Source organism: Centropristis striata, chromosome 6, assembly GCF_030273125.1.
Source record: "Centropristis striata isolate RG_2023a ecotype Rhode Island chromosome 6, C.striata_1.0, whole genome shotgun sequence".
Classification (NCBI taxonomy): domain Eukaryota; kingdom Metazoa; phylum Chordata; class Actinopteri; order Perciformes; family Serranidae; genus Centropristis; species Centropristis striata.
In genome coordinates this window covers 22,129,308-22,153,343 of record NC_081522.1, presented here as the reverse complement: position 1 = coordinate 22,153,343, position 24,036 = coordinate 22,129,308, and the positions used below count along the sequence as shown (strand labels likewise).

Genomic DNA, 24,036 nt, shown 5'->3' with positions numbered 1-24,036 from the left:
GTGCTGTGCAGCTGCAGTAAATAGTCTGGGGTTGTAGTTTGTAGCAGCTTTAAAGACACTTCTTCATCTTCCAGACAGAAACTTGACACACAACCAATGTGGCATTCAAGTTACGTCAGTCCTGACCTTGAAAATAAACATTCAATAATACAAAGAAGGCTTAGCAAAAAGTAAGTGCTTTCTGTAAATCAACACTCCTGATTTAACTTTGCAGGTTATCTGATTACTGTGGGATTAACTGTTATATCGCGCAAATTTGCCACTTTAAATCTCTTAAATCTGCGACTTTTTTTCAAGCAGATTTGCCACTTTAAATCTCTTAAATCTGCGACTTTTTTCGCGCAGATTTGCCACTTTAAATCTCTTAACTCTGCAACTTTTTTTCGAGCAGATTTGCCACTTTAAATCTCTTAAATCTGCAACTTTTTTCTTGTAGATTTGCCACTTTAAATCTCTTAATTCTGCTACTTTTTTTCAAGCAGATTTGCCACTTTTAATCTCTTAAATCTGCGACTTTTTTCGCCTAGATTTGCCACTTTAAATCTCTTAACTCTGCAACTTTTTTTCAAGCAGATTTGCCACTTTAAATCTCTTAAATCTGCGACTTTTTTTCTTGTAGATTTGCCACTTTAAATCTCTTAAATCTGCGACTTTTTTTCTTGTAGATTTGCCACTTTAAATCTCTTAAATCTGCGACTTTTTTCGCGCAGATTTGCCACTTTAAATCTCTTAAATCTGCAACTTTTTTTCTCGTAGATTTGCCACTTTAATCTAGTAAATTTGCAACTTTTTTCTCGACCCCATTTTGATATCCACTGAAGTTACCAAATATAGTTCTTCGCCTGATAAAGGGTTAATGGATCTATATAACGTGTTATTTCCACTTTTTGAATTGATTTTTTTTATATTTTATATTGTGCTTTTATTGTATTATCTGTTTATTGTGTTTATCTTTGTGTGGAGCACTTTGGAAACCTTGCATTTGCTTAAATCGTGCTAAATAAGTAAAGCGGATTGGATTGGAATTACTGACATGAATAAACTTTTCTATGATATTCTAATTTATTGAGATGCACCTGCACATGTGCAAAAAGAATGTGTTTCAGTAGATTCGTTTTGTGTCATTATATGATTTAAATGCTGTTTCAGTGGAATTATTAGTTGTAAAACGAACAATGAGTAAAGCCTGTAGTATTATGTGCCGGTTTTCCCAAACTGTCATCACCTTTTCATTTCCTCTTTGTTACAAGTGGCAAACAGTGAGCAGGGCTGCTTTCAGTGCAGCAACTGAACACTGAACACAGACACACTCACACACCTAACAAACACAGACACACCAAACCCAATACAGGATGCGGCAAGACAATTGATAGTACGCCTCAGTCTCTGCACTAAAAACTGAAATATACTGTGGAAATGTGGATCAATATTGCCATCTTCTAATGTGCTGTGCAGCTGCAGTAAATAGTCTGGGGTTGTAGTTTGTAGCAGCTTTAAAGACACTTCTTCATCTTCCAGACAGAAACTTGACACACAACCAATGTGGCATTCAAGTTACGTCAGTCCTGACCTTGAAAATAACATTCAATAATACAAAGAAGGCTTAGCAATAAGTAAGTGCTTTCTGTAAATCAACACTCCTGATTCAACTTTGCAGGTTATCCGATTACTGTGGGATTAACTGTTATATCGCGCAAATTCACCACTTTAAATCTCTTAAATCTGCGACTTTTTTCACGCAGATTTGCCACTTTAAATCTCTTAAATCTGCAACTTTTTTCGCGCAGATTTGCCACTTTAAATCTCTTAAATCTGCAACTTTTTTCACACAGATTTGCCACTTTAAATCTCTTAAATCTGCAACTTTTTTTCTTGTAGATTTGCCACTTTAATCTAGTAAATTTGAAACTTTTTTCTCGACCCCATTTTGATATCCACTGAAGTTACCGAATATAGTTCTTCACCTGATAAAGGGTTAATGGATCTATATAATGTGTTATTTCCACTTTTTGAATTTATTTTTTTAATATTGTGCTTTTATTGTGTTATCTGTTTACTGTGTTTATCTTTGTGTGGAGCACTTTGGAAACATGCATTTGCTTACAAATCGTGCTAAATAAGTGAAGCGGATTGGATTAGATTTACTGTTATATTTCCTAATGACCCACCTGCAGCAGCTGCTGTTTGAGCTTCTGCATCTCCGACAGGTTGAGCTCACTGAACAGGTCCGGCACGGGGAGCAGGCCTTCTCCTTTCCGGCCCGGTCGGTATTCCCCGTTCATCTTAGCCATCCCGGTGCCGGTGTGAACGTGCCCGTTGCGGCGGTTACTGTCCTCGTTGTTGCCGTTGGCAGCAGGGATGGTGCTGCCGTTGGTCCCATTGGTTACGTTGGTCTCCTCGGGGAACTTGAGGCCCTCAACGCCGGTGACAGTGAGCGCCAGATGGGCCCCGGCTCCATACACACTGTCACTCAGGCTGATGTGGTGGGCCAGCTCCTTCCTCAGGTTGTTCTTCTGTTCGCGCTCACTCTTCAGGGCGTCCAGGGCCTCCTCCAGCTGACCCTCAGAAATGTCCTTCAGACGTAAAGCGTCTTCCAGCTGACTGTTGAGGAGAACCGTCTCCTCCTCAAGTACTTTGATTTCATGTTTCAGTCCTTCATACTCCACCTGAGGATCCACAGAAAGGACAGAGAGGAAAAGGAAAGTGTAGAAAACATGTCATTTAATTATCTTGTTTTTAAAACGTAATAATCCTGCACTGTAATAAATTGCTGTAAGAAAACAGCTAAATTGTGACAGTAACATACTGTTTTCCATTAAAAAGTTTTTATACTGTAGAAAACAATGCATTCTGGGCAATATTTATAGGTAGCTTGCTGTTTCCCATAAAATATATGATATATATATATATATATATATATATATATATATATATATATATATATATATATATATATATGATTATTTTATAAGTCTCTTCTTGTACACATTTTTAATGGCTGTATTTTACTTAAATAACTCATTCAGTATATGGTATATTAAAATTACTGAGGTTACAGTGAAGACAGCACTTAATTCGTAGTAATTGGCTTTCAGACAGTAATATGCTCTATTTACAAAAAATGACTGTATTGTTTACTGCAACAATATTGCAACTAGCTTCAGCACCGTACTGTGTTTTAGTCTACTGTTAAAATCAATAAAATGCAGGATTTTTTTCACAGTACCATAGTGTAAAGTAGATAACAGTAAGGGAACTTTAAAATTAACAGTAGAATGCTGGAAACCCTGCTGCCAGTATTTTACTGTTAATGTACAAGACGATTGTTTACAGTGTGTTTTTTAAGGATTGGGTGACCCAGTTCCAGGTCACACTAGTGGGGACATAAGGAAAGAAAAAAAAAGCTGAAGACAAGTTAAAGATGAAGAACTCTGGGGTTATCATAATAATAATAATTAAAAAAAACATGTTTTAAATTATTATTTTTAGCATTTTCCCTCCTGAGGCCCTGGCCTCTACTTTCCCTGCTTGGACATGAAAAAAGTATTTTTCCCTTTTATTTATTCATTTTTTTAAGTAATAAAAAAAAGAAATCAGAGTCAAGTGACTATAATCCAACACCACACTATTTTTGACTCGGTATAATGTGACTATAGCCTGTAGTAGTTTGGTAATGAATGGTGCTTTCATACAATATTTCATCAAAAAACATGCCTGGATGTTGTGGTTAAAACATCATTTATTAATTCATTTGAATTTCAATACAAAGCAGGTTTATTTTTAACTTTAAAGACTTTTACTCAGTGTTACGTAATCTTTTCAGACACCTACAACATCTAAGTTGATATATGACCTTAATGTTCTCCAGCCCAGCCCAGGTTTTAGAAAGAGGGTGACTAAAGCCAATAGACACTGCATGACTCCGTGGGGACAAAGGATAATGAACAAGCTGATGAGATCACTGTTTGATCTATTACATCCTGGAACTATTGCTGAAAAGAGGACGTTTTGGAAGTGATATTGGGAAATTGAGCGAGTCATTAATTTCACCTGTGTCTCATCCAAGGTTATTATAGTTAACGAAATCTAGAATTGAAAAAACATTTTTGTTAACTGAAATAAAAATAAAAAGTAGAGTTTTTAAAAAAACGATAACTAACTAAAATTATAGTGAAAATGTCCTTAGTTTTCGTTTTTGTCAACTTTTTTCATTCATAATTCAGGGTTTCTATTTGAACATGCAGGAACACATTAGTAAATATGTTTACTGAGACTGGGACGTCGACACTCAAACCAAAATCCAAAACACCTGGAACTGTAAGAGTTAATAACCTTATTGAGGCTGAGATGATAAACCAAAGGAAATAAAGGCAAAATTTATTATGACCTCCTTGAATCCCGCACCCAACACATAGCCCATTACAAAAAAACTAAAACTAACACTAAAACTAATAAAAACTAAACTAAAACTAAGCATTTTCAAAAAATATAAACTAAACTAAAACTAGAAAACTCACTCTAAAAACTAAAAAAACTAAAACTAACTGAATTTGAAGACAAAAATTCACAACGAAATTAAAACTAAAACTAATGAAAAATCCAAACCTAATATAACCTTGGTCTCATCATTAAAGGTGATGACAAATTTGTGAGAAACTTTGTTGGCAGTGTAATTAAGAAATGAGTTGAGTGATTATTTATGGAGATGGTGAAGGTCTCCGTACTGACCTGGCTCTGCTTGAGTGTAGACACCAGTTTCTGCAGCGTGATGTTCTCCTCCTCCAGCTCTGTGTAATCCTGAAGCAGCCTCGTTTCTCTGAACTTGTACTCCTTGACCTCTTCCCTCATCCTGGTCCGCTGTAGCTCCAGCATCTCATTACTCTGGAACAGAGAAAGCCGGGGGAGGACGATGGTTACAAGAGAAGAGGAGGAAGAGGACTGTGAGTCAGCTCATAATATAAATCTATTCCATAACTCAGTAGTTCTCAATCTTTTTGAGTCGCGACCCCCAATTTAACATGCATGTTGTCCATGACCCCCGCTCACTGAACAGAATCTCACATGCACAGTTCAGATCACCCAAAAAAGAAACAAAATGACCAAAAAAAGACACAAAATGACCAAAAAAGACACAAAATTACCAAAAATGACTAAAAAATGATCAAAAAAAGATAAAAAAGACACAAAATGACCAAAAAAAAGACACAAGTTAGCCAAAAAAGACAAAATGAACAAAAAAAGAAACAAAATTACCCAAAAAAGAAACAAAATTACCAAACAAACACAAAATGACCAAAAAAAGGAAACAAAATGACCAAAAAAGACACAAAATGACAAAAAAAGACACAAATTACCAAAAATGACACAAAATGACCAAAAAATGATCAAAAAAAGACACAAAATGACCAAAAATAGACACAAATTAGCGAAAAAAGACAAAATGAACAAAAAAAGACACAAAATTACCAAACAAACACAACATGACTAAAAAAAACCCCACAAAATTACCAGAAAAGGAAACAAAATGACCAAAAAAGACACAAAATGATCAAAAAAAGACATTAATTGACCAAAAAGACTAAAACACATTAACACATTAACACTTTAACACAGTGGAGACAGAGCTGACTTCCTAAATGATTTGGCGACCCCCAGAAATCATCTCGCGACCCCAATTGGGGTCCCTACCCCAAGGTTGAGAATAGCTGCCATAACTGATACAACATTGTTCACAGAAAGTAATAATGCTCATGCATACTTATAGTCTACACTCATATTGTACAGTTTCTCCCGTCTGGTAGCATGAGGATTAAAAGTTCATCAAACAATTTTATTACCCTAAATGCAATGAGTCAGCAACTTCCGACACCAGAAAGATTTCAGGTCACCTGCTGTGCTCAGACAGAAACATGAGCATATGGTGGACGAGATAAAGTGTCGATGAGAGTAATGCAGCAGCCACAAAGGTCATAAATCTAAGAGTAGTAGTAAATGGCAGCTCTGGGAATATATATTGTGACCTCAGCAAAATCATCTGCCACACATAAATATTAATGTTCAGTTTTATCCAAAGGAAGAGGTAGACGGTTGAATATCCTCCCTGCTGGCTTCAAAAGATTCTTTTCCAGGTTTTTTTTTATATGGAAACACTCTCTCAGCCTTAGTGAAAAGCAGTGACTTAGGATAGCATCCGCTCTCTAACAACACTGTCAACTTTCAAGTCATATCTCAAAACACACCTGTTTAGACTAGCCTGTCCCTAATATATTCATCATTTTTAAATTACAATTTTTCTCTGTACTGTTTCAGTGTTGTTTATTATTACTGTCATTGTTGTTTTTATTGTTCTAATTTGTAATTGTTTCATTGTTGTTTATTATTACTGCCATTGCTGTTTTATTATTATTGTTTTGTTTTTAATTGTTTATTGTAAGGTGACCTTGAGAGTCCTGAAAGGCGCCTATAAATAAAATGCATTATTATTATTATTATTACCACTGTAAGCTGTGAAAGCTAGCACTAGGTGAGTCAATAGCCCCTTTCATAGCAAATGTCCCGCTATATTGCAGGAACGATCTGTGGCGGCTTTTCGCCTTAGATCGTTCATAGTGATCCCGCAGGGCGTGATATCCGTACCCTTTCATAAAGCAGTCTGGGTGAGGTGGGAGGATAGTCGGAGGAGACGATAGTCAGAGCAGCAGCAGTGCTGAGCAGTAGCACCGTGCTAACAGGCTAACAGTTAGCTCTGTAGCAGTACAGTGTGTATGTGCTGCAGCAGCATGTGTTCAGTTAGCGACCTCCGTTTGTTTACAACAAGTACCAGACACTCTGTGCACAGTTAGCGATGCCAGCTTGTTTATTTAATTTTGGACAAATAATGAAGCAGACAACAACTAAAACATCTCTCTGTCTGTGCATTTATATATTTTTTTATATTTCATTGTTACTTTTAACAAAATGACCAAAAAATGACATAAAATTAAGCAAAAAAGGACTCAAATTGACCACAAAATGACAAAAATGACCACAAAATGACACAAATTGACAAAAAAAGACACAAAATGACCAAAAAAAGACACAAAATGACCAAAAAATACACACAATGACCAAAAAAATACACAAAATGACAAAAAAAAGACACACAATGACCCAAAAAGACACAAAATGACCAAAAGAGAAACAAAATGACCAAAAAAATACACGAAATGACCCAAAATGACCAGCAAAATGACCCAAAAAAGACCCAAAATGACCAAAAAAGACACTAAATGACCAAAAAGACTATAACACATTAACACATGAACACTTTAACACAGTGGAGACAGAGCTGACTTCCAAAATGATTTGGCGACCCCCAGAAATCATCTCGCGACCCCAATTGGGGTCCCGACCCCAAGGTTGGTAATAGCTGCTTTAAGTTACTTGATGTTGTGTTGTTGTACATGAGATCAGTCCAGGTAACTTAAAATGCTTTTGTTTTTGTTTTTACAGTAGACAGTAGACTGTTGCTCTCCTGTACTTCCTTAAGATTGCTTCTATGACTGTTTCAGAAATTACCAAAATAATTGGAATGAGATTCATATATTTAAACACAGACGTGACTTAATGTGTTCAGTACAATGCAACTCATCCTGGACTGAAGCATCAAATTAAGTATGGAATAGAAACTAATGAACAATTTATGGTAGACGTGCGCATGTGTGTACCTCTCCCACTGCAGAGCTGCCTGCAGCTCCCCTGCAGCTCTCTGTGCATATGGCAGAAGTGCTGACCCAGAGACAGTGTCAGAGTGGGAGGGTACACACACACAGGAGGAAGAAACCCAGCGACCTGAGACACATATGTGCTTTTCTGTGCTTTGAACCTCCAAGAAGCTCTGTATGTGTGTGTATGTGTGTGTTTTCCGGGGTGGATGACAGTGGTGCTTTTAAAACTGTCAACTGGACTGAAACTAAAGACCATTATGATACAGTGAATCTTTTGATTTGTACAGTAGCTGACAGCAGCTTCTATACTCTTAAAGCTAATGGAGCCTTGACTGCAAAGCACATAGAAGTCCAGCAGGACTGCACTGAGAACACTTTTATACTAGCCCAGAAATAAAATGACATTTTAAAAGCAAACCCTACACTGTAATAAATTGCTGTAAGAAAACAGCCAAATTGTGACAGTAACATACTGTTTTCCATTAAAAAGTTATTATACTGTAGAAAACAATGCATTCTGGGCAATATTTATAGGTAGCTTGCCGGTTCCCATAAAATACATGATATATATATATATTTTCTAAGTCTCTTCTTGTACACATTTTTTTTTTTTAAACATTTGTTTATTGATTTTTCAGTGACATAACAAAATCACGAAATGACATTACGGGACTCAAAACAGTGTCAAGTGTAACAAGTAAAAAAATTATAATAATAATAAAAATAATACATAAAATAAAATGAAATCAGAAAAGGAATAACTAATAGTAAGAAGAATTACCAAATAAATAAATAAATAAAAATGGAAGCGAACAACAAATACACAGAACAAAATAAAAACACAAATAGGTCACCCACTGCTAAATAAAAGTCTAATAATATGTTCACTTAAGCAGAGATAAATAAAAAACATTCCCAGCATGCTACAAAATCACACAAGAAAAACTCACAACTAGTAGACAATCAGGGTGGCAACTCAGGAATAGCCGTAAAAATCAATCCCTCAACATGTGCAAAAAATGGACCCCAAGTTTTATCAAACTTTGCAAGAGAACCATGTATGGAGCACCTAACCTTCTCCAATTTCACAAACTGAAGGATGTCCCTGATCCAAGAGGAGTGAGAAGGCGGTGCAGAAGACTCTTGTACACATTTTTAATGGCTGTATTTTACTTAAATAACTAATTTAGTATGTGGTATATTAAAATTACTGAGGTTACAGTGAAGACAGCGCTTAATTCGTAGTAATTGGCTTTCAGACAGTAATATGCTCTATTTACAAAAAATGACTGCATTGTATACTGCAACAATATTGCAACTAGCTTCAGCACTATACTGTGTTTTAGTTCAGTAGTTCTCAACCTTTTTGGGTCGTGACCCCCAATTTAACATGCATGTTGTCTGCGACCCCCGCTCACAAAATGTAAACAAAATTACCAAAGTAAACAAAATGACCAAAAAATACACAAATTGACCACAAAATGATAAAAAAAGACACAAAATAACCAGAAAAGACACAAAATGACCAAAAAAAGACACAAAATGACCAAAAAAAGACACAAAATGACCAAAAAAGACACAAATTGACCACAAAATTATTTAAAAAAAGACACAAAATGACCTAAAAAGACACAAAATTACCAAAAAAAGACACAAAATGGCCCTAAAAAGAAACATAATAACCAAAAAAAGACACAAAATTACAAAAAAACACACAAAATGACCAAAAAAAGGAAACCAAATTACCAAAAAAGACACAAATTGACCACAAAATGATAAAAAAAAAGACACAAAATTACCTAAAAAAACACAAAATTACCAAAAAAGACACAAAATGGCCCTAAAAAGAAACATAATAACCAAAAAAAGACACACAAAATTACAAAAAAGACATTAAGAGTAAAATAAATGATTTGGTGACCCCCAGAAATCATCTTGCGACCCCAATTGGGGTCCCGACCCCAAGGTTGAGAATAGCTGTTTTAGTCTATTGTAAAAATCAATGAAATGCAGGATTTTGTGGTTTTATCACAGTAACATAGTGTAAAGTAGATAACAGTAAGGGAAATTAATTAAAATTAACAGTAGAATGCTGAAACCCTGCTGCCAGTATTTTACTGTTAATGGACAAGACAATTGTTTACAGTGTATCCTTAAATATGTATTTTGTGACTATTGATTATGATCACCTCCCCTTGCTTCATCTCTTCCACTTACATATTCATGACAATGCGAGGAGTTACACTGAGCTGGGTATGAAGTGAACAGGATTAGAGGCCAATCATCAGCCAGTGAGGCTGTATAGGAGCGTAGCTGATCAGGGGGCTACCGCGGGCCGGGGTCAGGGACAGTGCGGCACAATCTGGCAACGAGCCGCCACAGGGCAGAGCTGGGCGACTCACCCCTGATCTGGAGTTCACAGCACAGACTGGGACTGTGACAGCTTTAATGGATTCATGAAACAATGGCAAATGTGGCAGAAGTCCAGCCATGTTGTAGTCATTCATCATTACCACCACTGTTGCTGCTGTGATGTTGTGAATATTTGCTAATGCAGGTTGGAGAATATAATCAGTAATGTGACTTTTTTTTTTTCATTGAAGTCTATGCAGAAGTCATAAACTTTGGGGAAGTCATTTGGGGAATACCAGTTTGCCTTGTATATATGTTTGTCTGTTTACCCTATGTTTTGTTATTTACTTTGTGAATATATACCTTGAAAAAAAAAGGGGAAAAAATGCAAGGTACAATATTGTAAAGAAAACGAAATTACTGATTATGTTTGTGAAAGTAAGAAGCCTTGCAGTAAAGTATTAAAAAAAGAAGTTTATGCCGAAGTCACTGAGGGTCCCCCAGAAAAGCTGTCAGGCCTGATGGCAAGTTTCTTCTGACTGGGAGCGGGGGCGGGGGTTCGGCACAGGCGGCAACCTCCGGGTCTGAGCAGTAAGGCAAACTTCTCACTTGATTTTTTTTAGGACACTATGGTCTCAATGTATGGTCTCAATGTCAATGATGTCAATAGTTCTAATAATGGCCCCATTTAGAAGAAAACATAAGATAAAGAATCGTATGATTTGGGGCGGGGCTACCTTTGATTGACAGGTCACTAACAAGGCGAGCCGTCATCAGGAGAGCAGCAGAACAATGCGTATCCATGGCAACGTGTCAATTGTGACTTGCTGTTTTTAATGTGTATGTAAAGCACTTTGAAATACCTTGTGTTGAATTGTGCTATACAAATGAACTTGCCTTGCCTAGAATCACTTCCAACGCTGTGCATTTGTTACAGCAGGGCTCGAGACTAACCTGAGATCTTCCCCTGAGGTGTGTTTGTGGAACATTAAGTGTTAAACACAACAAGTTTCCAGTAATTAAATGTGCTTAATATACTTCAGCTGAGTACAGTTGGGAATGGTAAGTAGTCGGCACTTGTATAGTCTTTGCGGCCACTCAAAGAGCTTTACACTACATACATTCACACACACACACACACACACACACACACACACACACACACACATCCATACACTAGTGGCCGTGGCTACCCTAAATGGGAATCATCATCAGGAATTCATTTTTTACACCGATTAACGCAGCATTGGGGTTAGTTCGGGGTGAGGGATGTAACCACCGACCTTCCGATCGCAGGCCGACCGCTCTACAAACTGAGCCACGATTAGAAACTAGATACATTTACTGATGAAACTAAAAGAAAGTATGCGTAACTGTTATTGATAACAGTGTACTAAATATAAAACAGGCATATTAAAATTAGAAAATGATCACAGTGAGAAAAAATAAATCAAACATTTTGAGGGCTCAAAATACACTGATGTGGTTAAATCACAGCCTCTGAATTAGAACTGAAACAAATTATGAGGCGTGCAGAGATTCCCGCTCCTACTTCCAACTGCAGAGGGAAAACAACAGATGCAAGCTTCTTCTGGCTGCAGTAAACCTTTGCCTTTTTTGCTTGATATATCTGTATAGTGTTTGTGAAAGACTGCTTGGAACTTTTTGATGTGACAAATGAAGCTCCCAGTGTGGCTGCAACAGCTGCAGATGAGGACTTCAAAGAGACACAAAATTATCAAAGAATCACAATAATGATGCAAACAGGTGACAGGTGTGTGAGAAGAATAAGTAATCATGAATATTTTGACTATCAGGTAGTCTTTTTTGCAATTGAAAATATTGTTTTTGTTTATGTGGAATATCTAATTGACCTGTTGTGTACAACAAAACACAGATTATTACACACACAGAGTAACAACTCAACTTTACAACACTCTTTGGTGAATATAGTGAATGAGAGTGTGTGTCCTGTGTGTAGTGCTGGTTGTGTTATGAGAGCAGCCAGGCTCTCATCCCTACACATGTGCCGAGCTCAGGGCATTTCACTTATTCCCCAGCTTAGCACCGGATTTGCCCCCCACAATGGGGTCGTGGCCGCGGCGTCTGACCCCGACTCGAACTCCTGCGCTGCCCGACACAGCGGCTGCAGACATGTATGAACGCATTAACGCACGCTTTGCACGTACGCACATGCAAATTGTTTTCTCTTGACCCCCTTTCCGCCACTGTGACCTTTTGGCCTTTATCAGCTAATGTACAGTTAATAATAACCTTTCAACATTAAGAGATATTTTCCTCATCAATGTGGTTGTAGTGTTCCCAAAACATGAATGTATGTGAGAATATGAGTCCCCAAATCCATACGGTCAGCTAATATGATTCCATTTTCTCACATATACATTACTGTTCAAAAGTTTTAGAACACACCAACTTTTCCCGAATTTAATTGAAAATGATGCAGTTTAATGTCTCAGTGTACTCTAAAAACTATGCACATTTGCAACATTTAAAATTCTTTATTGAGCATGATAGTGTTTTGAAAGTAAAAAAAAGATTCAAAATCACATTTTGTTGGACTAAAGGACTAAAAAAAGACACAAAATGACCAAAAAAAGACACAAAATGACAAAAAAAAAGACACCAAAAGACACAAAATGACCAAAGAAGACACAAAAAGACACAAAATGACTTACAAAGACATGAAAAGAATTCAAAAATGGACAAAATAGCCCAAGACTCCATAGAGTTAAGTTGTTAATCTATTTCTTGTTCCCTGAAAAAGGCCTACTTGTATAATTCTGAAATGTACATTATTTTTCAGTTTTGTTTAAGCTTACCTTTTTTTATTTACCTCTGGCAGTTCACCACTTACCTTTGTACCCTTTCAAGCTGTTTATTTGACTTGAACTGCTTGAATTTCAATAAAAAACTGTATTTTCTTGTCGGGCATTAACTGATGATTCATCATCGTCATGCTGACATGCTCACCTCTCGCAGCTCCTGCACGAGTGCGTTCAGCCTCTCGTTCTCAGACTGGGCGTTGGACGCCACAGATTGGCTGAGCGTCACCTCTGTCTGCAGCACCAGAAGACGGCCCATGTAGTAGGCCTCCTTAGAGGCTGACTCCTGCAGCAACGTCTCCTCATTGGTCTCCCCATCCTCTGCCACCTTACGCTGGTTGGTGTAGGCCTGGCCGAACGCCTGGAGGAGAAGAAAAGGAGGATTGGTCAGAGGAAGGAGGCAGAGTAAAAACTATGTAAAGGAATATTAACTGGAAAAGTGCGCTCAGTAGAGGGCAGATCTCCACCAGGGGAGTCTACATCTCAATAAAGAAGAGCTGAATCGTCCCTAACAGCTCCCTTATAGTCAAGATTGTGGTAAAGATTAGGGGAAAAGGGGATTTATTCATCTAATTTTGTGCTTAACTGTAGTGGATCACAACATTTTGGATATAGAATTAATCTGCAGATGCTCCTGTTCAAAATGTGACCAAACTTTTCTTTGTATGTCAATTTTTGAGCCAAGACAAGCAGGCTAATATGTTGCCTGTAACAGAAAACCCACAAAGCTGCAGCAAAGCGCAGTTGCTGCAATTATTTCATTTTTGTGTGGCTGGGAGGTGTGTTAACATGTCTCAGATGTGAAAAAAATCTTTGTAACATAGATCAACATGTTACCGGAGTCATAGGACGCTGTTTTTGGATTGGCTGGGTATTCTCCGGTCCAAATATTAAACTTTGTTGGGTGTTGACACTGTTGTTGTATGTTTGGCCTGAGGCTTGTTTTTAGCCTAGCTGATTGCCATACATACTTTTTGTAATGTGATTTTTGTGCAAAATTGCAGCCCCTACTGGCTGGTTAAGAGGACTGACGATTAAGTACTCAATGAAGATATTAAACAGTCAATAAAATAGGTTTTTCAAAAATTGTGATTCACCTAACTACAAGAGGTACTTGAGGATGTAGTCATAAATGTGCACAAGAAATTTGAGACTGATGGGTCAAGTAGTATGCGTGATTAGCTGCGGACAGACAGACAGATACACACGTGCACACACACACTGCAAAAAAGCCAACTTGTATTTTTTGGCCTAAAACAGTGATTTAAGTTGGTAAAATTTGAAAATATAAAATATTGACATTTAGGGCAATAATGTAAGTTAGATCAACAAAGGAAGCCAGTTGTCTGCTCAAAAACAAGTTTGTGAGTTGTTGTTACTTATATCTTTAAGTTGGGGTTCAAAACAAGGGACAATAGTTCTGATAACTCTTATTTCTTTGTTGTGAAATGCAGGAAAGCGGTGAAATTCGGTCATTATCGAAAGCTAGCGGCTAACTGATGCTAGCGGCTAACTGATGCTAGCGGCGCTGCTTGTTACAGCTGCAAGAGTAGCCATTAGCGTATCAATGCTAACTCAAAATTGTGGTCACAACATTAGCTGACATTTCATAGCAGCGTTACAATCGTGCCAATTCAGCACATTTCAGAAGTAAGGATTAAAAGTTATTACAATGTAAAATTATAAGTTAGTACAACTTACAGTTGAGTTGACAAAAATCTGAATTCAGACTTGAGCAAACTCAAAAACAAAACTTAAAATATTTAGTTTAAGTTTCCAACTTAAAATGTAATCGAAGTTTGTTGCCTTGAAATTTTGAGTTCACCCAACCACAATCAAATGCATGATGGCAATCAGGCTTACAGCTGGGGGAGATAATAATAAAAAATGAATAAAACAACCAACAACCATCTTTTGCAAAATCAAAATTGAAGTGACACTGATCCAAATCCTGTCATATAACATCACCATCCTAATCCATGTGAGGGATTTGCTCCCACTGGCATGTAGTTGTAAAGACAGCACATCTTTCACAGTTACGGCCACTAGGAGTACTTCTGCTGTACTTTTGACCACCAACAGCACTGACAGCATACTTGCAGGGGCTGTCCCTCAAGGATACCTGCTTTCTGTCTATGCGGGATGATGTTTCACACTGATCAATAGACACACTGTTCCCATTTTCCTGACACAGGTTTTCACAGCACTAAGAGCTGACTTGTCATGATAAAGGAGCCAAGGCTTGATTGAGAAAATCAAAGCACGCATCAACAGCAAAACAGGCCTACCATACCAAAGTACAGGTGTCACAAATGCACAAAAGCTCAGTACACTGTAATAAATTATTCTGTAGTCATTTCATTTTACTTAATATATTTGATAAAATGTATTAAATATAAATTCTTCTTGTCCTTGGTTTTGAGGCAGTTGTTTGAGTAACTTTAATATAAAAATGTTTGAGATAGAATCTACTTATTTAACTTTATTCACCACTTTAAATCTCATAAATCTGCACATTTTTTCTCTCGTAGATTTGCCACTTTAATCTCGTCAACTTTTTTACCATTTATTTGAGATTTTTTGGTCACAAATTTGTAACTTTTTTTTTTCACAAATGTGTACCTTTTTTAATGAGATTTTTTTTCTCACAAATTTGTAACTTTTTATACCGTTAATTTGATATTTTTTCTCATAAATTTAAAAATATTTAATATTCACTGTAATATTAAATATTTTGCATGTAAAATTATTCTGTAGTCATTTAATTTTACTTAATATATTTGATAAAATGTATTAAATATAAAGTAAATTTTAAGTAAATTTAATATAAAAATATTTGAGATAGAATCTACTTATTTTGACCACATTAAATATAATCTTTTAATTGACAGTCACTTCCTGTTAAGTTGTTATTAACTCAACTTGTAACATAGTTAGATTTAATTAATAATATTGCGTGCAATCTGTTGCCTCAATTTTATTGAGTAACTATTGTTTATCTTTTTTTACAGTGTAGACTGCATGGACCGACAGCAAGTAAAATTTACAGGTACACTACTGCTCAAATGTTTAAGAACACACCAACTTTTCCAGAATTTAATTGAAAATTATACAGTTTAATGTCTCAGTGTACTCTGAAATTAATGCACATTTGCAACATTTAAAATTCTTTATTAAGCATTATAGTGTTTTGAAAGTAAAAAAAAGATTCAAAATCACATTTTATGTTGGACTAAAGGACTAAAAAAAGACACAAAATGACCAAAAAAAGACACAAAATGACAAAAAAAGACACCAAAAGACACAAAATGACTTAAAAAACACACAAAATGACCAAAGAAGACACAAAAAGACACAAAATGACTTACAAAGAAATGAAAAGAATTCAAAAATGGACAAAATAGCCCAAGACTCCATAGAGTTAAGTTGCTAACCCACTTCTTGTTCCCTGAAAAAGGCCTACTTGTATAATTCTGAAATGTACATTATTTTTCAGTTTTGGTTAACCTTACCTTTTTTTATTTAGCTCTGGCAGTTCACCACTTACCTTTGTACCCTTTCAAGCTGTTCATTTGACTTGAACTGCTTGAATTTCAATAAAAAACTGGAAAAATTGGGGTGTTCTAAAACTTTTGACCGGTAGTTTATACTGTTATTTGGTGCAAGGCTTAGGGAATAAAATATAATATATATTGTATGAACGTGCAGTGCTGCACTGTGTTTCTGACTGTAGACAGATTCTCATGACACACATGCAGCAGCTGCCTGAGTGGTTCAATAAATACTATGAACCATCCTTCAGCTTCTCAGCAGATCAGCGAGAAAAAATGGGTATGTTGCCCACAGTGGCTCCTCAGAGAGACAATGGATCAATACTGCTGTCTCTGAGAAATAGTTTATGGTTTACAATTGCCACATGAAACTGTAAGCGATGCAGCATGTATAGTTATGATGTAGGATGCAGTTCCTGGACAGAGTAACCTGACCAGATAAAAATGGAGCTAAATCATTAGGGAGCCATATATTTTGCACTAGAGTATCAATAATTCACAAGGAGTCTTCCCAATGCCACCTCAACACAATAACAACATTTTCTCTGTTTCGCCTCGAGATGAATCATTTATAACATACAAGCATTCATTATTTGGAGAAGACATAAGCTCCAGTGTGCAGCTGTCTTTTTTTACAAGTCATTTTTCTTCTTTTTCTATTTTCTGATAGATGATCTCACAGGTTAAGTAAGCAGTTGTTTAAGTAACTTTAATATAAAAATGTTTGAGATAGAATCTACTTATTTCACTTTATTCACCACTTTAAATCTCATAAATCTGCGCATTTTTTCTCTCGTAGATTTGCCACTTTAATCTCGTCAACTTTTTTACCATTTATTTGAGATTTTTTGGTCACAAATTTGAGATTTTTTTTCACAATTAACACAAGTAACTTTTTTTTTTTTTTTTACCGTTAATATGAGATTTTTTTTATCACAAATAACATTTTCTCTGTTTCGCCCCGAGATGAATCATTTATAACATACAAGCATTCATTATTTGGAGAAGACATAAGCTCCAGTCTGCAGCTGTCTTTTTTTTTACCAGTCATTTTTCTTCTTTTTCTATTTTCTGATAGATGATCTCACAGGTTAAGTAAGCAGCGTGGAGTATTCTGAGGTCCCTTTTGTTAGACAAGGACAATTTATTACAGCCAGAAATCTACTTTAGTGCAGCTCTTGGAGGAATGGTGAGGAGAGGAAGGCTTGTTTTGTGGATGTTTAGCTGCTATGATGAGAAGTTATGGGTTACCAGCTCAGTGCTGCTGCTAAATACTATGCATGTACACTACTGGTCAAAAGTTTTAGAACACACCAACTTTTCCAGAATTTAATTGAAAAGTATGCAGTTTAATGTCTCAGTGTACTCTAAAATGAATGCACATTTGCAACATTTAAAATTCTTTATTAAGCATGATAGTGTTTTGAAAGTAAAAAAAAGATTCAAAATCACATTTTATGTTGGACTAAAGGACTAAAAAAAGACACAAAATGACCAAAAAAATACACAAAATGACAAAAAAAGACACCAAAAGACACAAAATGACTTAAAAAAGACACAAAATGACTTACAAAGACATGAAAAGAATTCAAAAATTGACAAAATAGCCCAAGACTCCATAGAGTTAAGTTGTTAACCCATTTCTTGTTCCCTGAAAAAGGCCTACTTGTATAACTCTGAAATGTACATTATTTTTCAGTTTTGGTTAAGCTTACCTTTTTTTATTTACCTTTGGCAGTTCACCCTTCACCCTTTCAAGCTATTCATTTGACGTGAACTGCTTGAATTTCAATAAAAAACTGGTAGTGTGTAGTGTATGTCTGGGTGTGTTTATGTGTTTGTCTAAACTAGGTATTTTGAATTGTACATATTTTTCTTTTTATATTTATATTTTTATAGACTCTTAAATGTTGCACTTACTGGAGAGCACTTTAAATTTCGTTGTACATGTGACAATGACAAATAAAGACCTATTCCTATTCCTATTCCTAAATAAAGTGCTGTATAGTTCCGTGTGAATGAATGAAAGAGATGAGCTGGTTTTCAACGTCACCTAATTAGCTTTTTATTGACCACCTGCCTCTGTGTTGTGTACTTATCACCAGCCGGCATAGCAACAAAATGCTGGTTACACAATAGATCCAGTCACTGTTGACACAATCCTGTCATAATGATTGCAGTCACAGTCAAACCAGTTTAAAATGATACACACATTTTTTTCCATTCTGTCAATATAAACTAACGATTACTTTGCATGCTGTGAATGAGGCCAATGAGGCACTATTCATTCAAAAAGACACTGATTCCCCCGGTGGAAGTATTTATAGAAATTCAACAGGCCCTTTTGTTTTGCCTGTGAATTAACAAATGTAGCAGTTAGCATATGAATAAGAGCCAGTAATAATCAGTCCAGCAACAGCTGTAAATACACAGAACATTTCACCATTCAACCACAAATACCGTCCGCAAGGAATTGTTTTATAATGACCAGGAAACACTCAGAAATACTGTATAATAATCCTCTCTCATTTTCCCTTTTTCACTGCATCTCTTTTATCTCTCACTGTCTTTCACACTCTCTTGCTCATTCGCCCTTGTACCCTTTTTCTCTCTCTGGGGAGGCACAGTGTGATTGTAGTGAACGATTAAGAGGGAGGGCCTCAGGAACAAAAAAGCTGATTAATTCCAAGCACATTGTGACTGAACGAGCTCAGATTCTCACGTCAGATGGGAGGCTGTCAATGTCCGAGCAGGCCTCACAGCAACAGCTGAGCCCCGCAGGGGAACGGGCAAAAAATCTGGACCCACAGGGACGCATTGTTGGATTTCTAGTGTCATGAAGTCGAGGCAACATTAACCCTTACTGTACTGTGACTAGAGGCCGATTCAAAACAGAAAGGGCTGGGTATTATTTGAAATGTTTGGGTACTGATGCTAAAATAACTGCATTTTTTTCAGGAACATAGTTTGAGGAATAAAAATATGTCTGAAGCAAATACAACAAACTCCTCAATGCATCATTATTATATGCCTTAAAGCAGCGATTTCCAAACTTTTTTAGCCGTGCACCTCCTTCTATGTCCCAACCGGGTTGACGCAGCCCCAATCCCCCACACCTTCAAAAAAACAAAATGCAATAAGATTTTTTATTTTTATATTAAAGGTGGAGGATGATGACAGGCTCAGGATCAGAGGCAGAAAGCAGATCAATTGGGAAAATGTGATAATATTTTGAGCTGCGTTGAACAAAAATTGCAGCAAATTTAAATGAGCATGGAGTGAACACAACCCCGTCATCATAAAACAGGTTGGAAAAATGATACAAGAAGCTTCATTATAAGTTAAAAAACAACCAAAAATAGATGCAAAAATGACCAAAGATGACACAAAATTATCAAAATAGACACAAATTGACCACAAATACATGCAAAAATGACCAAACAACCAAAAAATAGATGCAAAAATTACCAAAATAGATGCAAAAATGAACAAAAAATGACACAAAATTGAATAGCCTGTATTTTTTAATTAATCAATAACACATCTTTATTGTGTGTGGGGAAAAAATGTAATTGTGTCATTATCAGACCGCCATTACATTTTCCATCTCGCGCACCCCCTAGCAGCAGCTCACGCACCCCCAGGGGTCCACGCACCGAACGCGGCGAAAAGAAGTGAACCTAAAGGACCCGGATGTTGCCCTCATAACGGTCAAAACACAGAGTGTGGAACGATGTACACTATACGTATCGGGAGAGGCGGAGCCAGGCAGAGCTGCTCAGCTCGAAAAAAATGTTTGTAATGGCGAGTGCGTCATAATTCATATAAAGTTGATACAAAGTATCAAAAGGCTTCTATAGTGGTTGGTTGACAGGACACAAGGTTTGTTAAAGTTTATTTTCTGTTTGTTAGCTCTTACAGTGGATTCACAAGGTGACCAAGGAATGTCTTATTCTTATTTTCAAGGACCTACGATTTTAAATAAAACTTGTGAACTATCAGTTAAAGAGTCGAGTCTTTACAGGGGGGGGGTTACGTAAACCGCCTTCAAAATAAAAGCACTGCGGTTGTATTGATTTCTAATTTCTGGGTAACCTCATGCAGCCAGATGAGGACAGCCAACGGACCGGATGTGGCCCGCGGGCCGCCCAAAGCCCAGGTCTGATATAGATGAATCTAGCCAAACATGCTCCCAATGTTAGACACGGATTTAATTCAGTACTTCTAATAAACATGCCAACCGACTAAAATGCAGTGACAGACCTACAGACAGAAGGGCTGTCCCAGTAGCAGGCAGTGATTGAGAAGCAACTCATCCAAGGTGAACTGGTGGGTATCGGACACGTAACGGGCAGCAGATGGTTTCATAATAACCCTCCTTCATGGGCTGAGCCGGGCTCCTCGAAAGTCTGCTCGCGCCATCTCCCTCCCGCTCTCCTAAAGGAGTCACAGTGAGTGACACTGATGGCTGAGTGCTCGGCATTTACACAAAAACAGCACAGTATGCTCCGGCCCTCCTGATGCTGCTGTACCACAGGATATGGTGGGCTAAAAATATCACTAACTGCTCTGTTTTTTTCAACCTAATTACGTGAATGTCACTAACAATACTGCATGCTGTGTTATCATAGTGATGGATTTACACTCACCCTGTATCTCTGCCCTAATTGGCAAACATAACACAGTTATTCAAGCCAGATAACAAGTGAAGAAGAAGGTGGAGGATTAAAATTTAATACTGTTCCCTCAGGATGATTTTATATGGAGTCACTGATCGACAGCCTGCTTGTTTTTGTGTCCTGAAAAACCCCATAATGCATTCAACCTTGAGGCTCCTCGGCCTTCTGTTTCTCCGTGGATAAAGTCCAAACAATAGAGTCCCCCTCTATAGATATTCATCCCTGGGGCCATGGAAAGAGGAGCAGAGGGAACAAACCAACCGCTGCACCAGTGTAAGAGGAGGAGCGTGTGCAACGCTGAAATCCTTCCCTGGCTTGTGCAGGTCCTAATTAGGAGTCAGGGGAGGACCCGTGGGTGTGTGTACGCACCCATAGGAGTCTATTTTTACACCCAGGAGGGAGAAGAAGAGTGAGCTATTTCTACATCAGCAATTAATCTCCACCAAACTTTCATAATTAAGTGGACGTAGCAGGTTTCCCCAGCAGCATACACTGTAAAAACAAGTATATTTATAGCAATTTTAAGATAGCAAAGGGTCTAGACTTGATTTAATTTTCAAGGTCAGGGAGCAAATATGGACGCAGGCAAGGATAACAACCAGTTTTAGTGATCTAATTATGTGCCCTTGTGTACTTAAGTTGTAATTAATGTGGATTTTAATTAGAAGATCACTTAATTAATAATGACTGTGACACATAATATCCTTAATTAATTGTTTATCACTGCACAGCCAGAAATTAATTTATGGATAATGGGACCGGGAGACATTAAAATAATAGGGGACATTTGAAAGAACTTTATGTTACTACTTATCTTACTACTTTCCTAGTTATTGCAGCTTTAAAATGATTTTGATGCTACACTGACTTGTAATTGGGGGAATGGTGCCTTTGTCAATCCCAACCTGAACTGGAGAGCATTTATGGACATTGTGGCAGAGGTTAAGAGGTGCTTAACCCTTTATCAGGCAGAGAACTATATTTGGTAACTTCAGGTAATATTTAGAGAAAAAAGTTGCAGATTTAAGATATTTAAAGTGGCAAATCTGTGCGAAAAAAATCGCAGATTTACGAGAAAAAAGTGGGAAAAAAAGCTACTTTTTTCTCCCAGATTCACCACTTTAAACCTCATAAATCTAGGTATTCTTTTCTCGTAGATTTGCCACTTTAATCTCGTAAACTTTTTTCTCAAAATATTATTTTCATATGTTTTTTTTTACACATTCTGGCAGTATGTAATATCCTCCAATATTCTCTAGGGTTGAAATTTGGAATTTGCAAGTATTTCAATGAGTCCTATTAAGGGTTAAAGTGGTGAATCTGGGAGAAAAAAGTTGTTTTTTCCCACTTTTTTCTCGTAAATCTGCGACTTTTTTCACGCAGATTTGCCACTTTAAATATCTTAAATCTACGACTTTTTTTCTTGTAGATTTGCCACTTTAATCTAGTAAATTTGCTACTTTTTTCTCGACATATTACCTGAAGTTACCAAATATAGTTCTTTGCCTGATAAAGGGTTAATTGCAAAATAAACAAATATCAGCTAATGTTGATTTAAATTGTACCATCATAGATGTGGATTAAGTACTGGAAAAATCAACGAGTTATGTACACTAATCCAGGGATATTAAATTAAAGTACAAGATGAGGAATGGGATACTTTACTTGCTCAATTTGAGACTGGACAACCTTAAATCTGGATCAAAACCTTGATTCAAAAATCAACTAAAAGGCGGCTTGCAGAGCTCTAATCTCTGTCTGCTACTACAACATTTTTATAAGTTACAGGGAAGCAGAAATCTGGGTATTAGTCAACTGATAAGACTGAAAAATTCTTATAAAAAAGCACACACACCCCAACAGACATATACACGGAAAAAGACACACACACACACACACACTGTTGTGTCCTGTCCAGATGGTCAGCCCAGCCAACCACATCAGGGATTTCAGTACCATGGAGAGAGACATGCAGGACTGCAGCTGTCAGCGTCATGAAGAGAACTGTGTGTGTGTGTGTGTGTGTGAGAGAGAGAGATGACAGATTGTTTCTTGCTGCAGCATGTCATTGACATGTTTGATGATCAGTTGTAAAGCACGCTACGCTAGTAGTTCTCAACCTTTTTGAGTCGCAACCCCCAGTTTAACATGCATGTTGTCCGCGACCCCCACTCACTGAACAGAATCTCATACGCACAGTTCAGATCACCCAAAAAAGAAACAAAATGACCAAAAAAAGACACAAAATGACTAAAAAAAGACCCAAAATGACCCAAAAAAGACACAAATTGACCAAAAAAGACACAAAATGACCAAAAAAACAAACAAAATAACCAAAAAAAGATACAAAGTGATCAAAAAAGACACACAATGACCAAAAAAAGACACAAAATGACCAAAAAAGGCAAAAAAAGACCAAAAAAAGACACAAAAGGACACAAAAAGACAAAATGACAAAAAAGACACAAATTGACCACAAAATGATTAAAAAAAGACACAAAATGACCAAAAAAAGACACAAAATAACCAAAAAAAGACACAAATGACCAAAGAAGACACAAAATGACCAAAAAAAGAAACAAAATGACCAAAAAAAGACACAAAATAACCAAAAAAAGACACAAATGACCAAAGAAGACACAAAATGACCAAAAAAAGAAACAAAATGACCAAAAAAAGATACAAAGTGATCAAAAAAGACACAAAATGACCAAAAAAAGACACAAAATGACCAAAAAAGACACAAAATGACCAAAAAAAGATACAAAATGACCAAAACAGACACAAAATGACCAAAAAGACTAAACTACATGAACACTTTAACACAGTGGAGACAGAGCTGACTTCCAAAATGATTTGGCGACCCCCAGAAATCATCTCGCGACCGCAACTGGTGTCCCGACCC

The 24,036-nt window shown here is 36.8% G+C and overlaps 1 protein-coding gene across 2 annotated transcripts in view; it reads right to left on the bottom strand.

Moving 5' to 3' along the window:
* Positions 1-24,036, bottom strand: part of bicd1a (bicaudal D homolog 1a) — a 65,678-nt gene that overhangs the window by 18,960 nt on the left and 22,682 nt on the right. For both annotated transcript variants that reach the window (XM_059335187.1, XM_059335188.1), the window contains exons 2-4: positions 13,050-13,262; positions 4,729-4,881; positions 2,169-2,666 (exon numbers count right to left, since the gene is read on the bottom strand). In XM_059335187.1, coding sequence (XP_059191170.1) covers positions 2,169-2,666; positions 4,729-4,881; positions 13,050-13,262 — 864 coding nt within the window. The remainder of the gene's footprint in view (positions 1-2,168; positions 2,667-4,728; positions 4,882-13,049; positions 13,263-24,036) is intronic.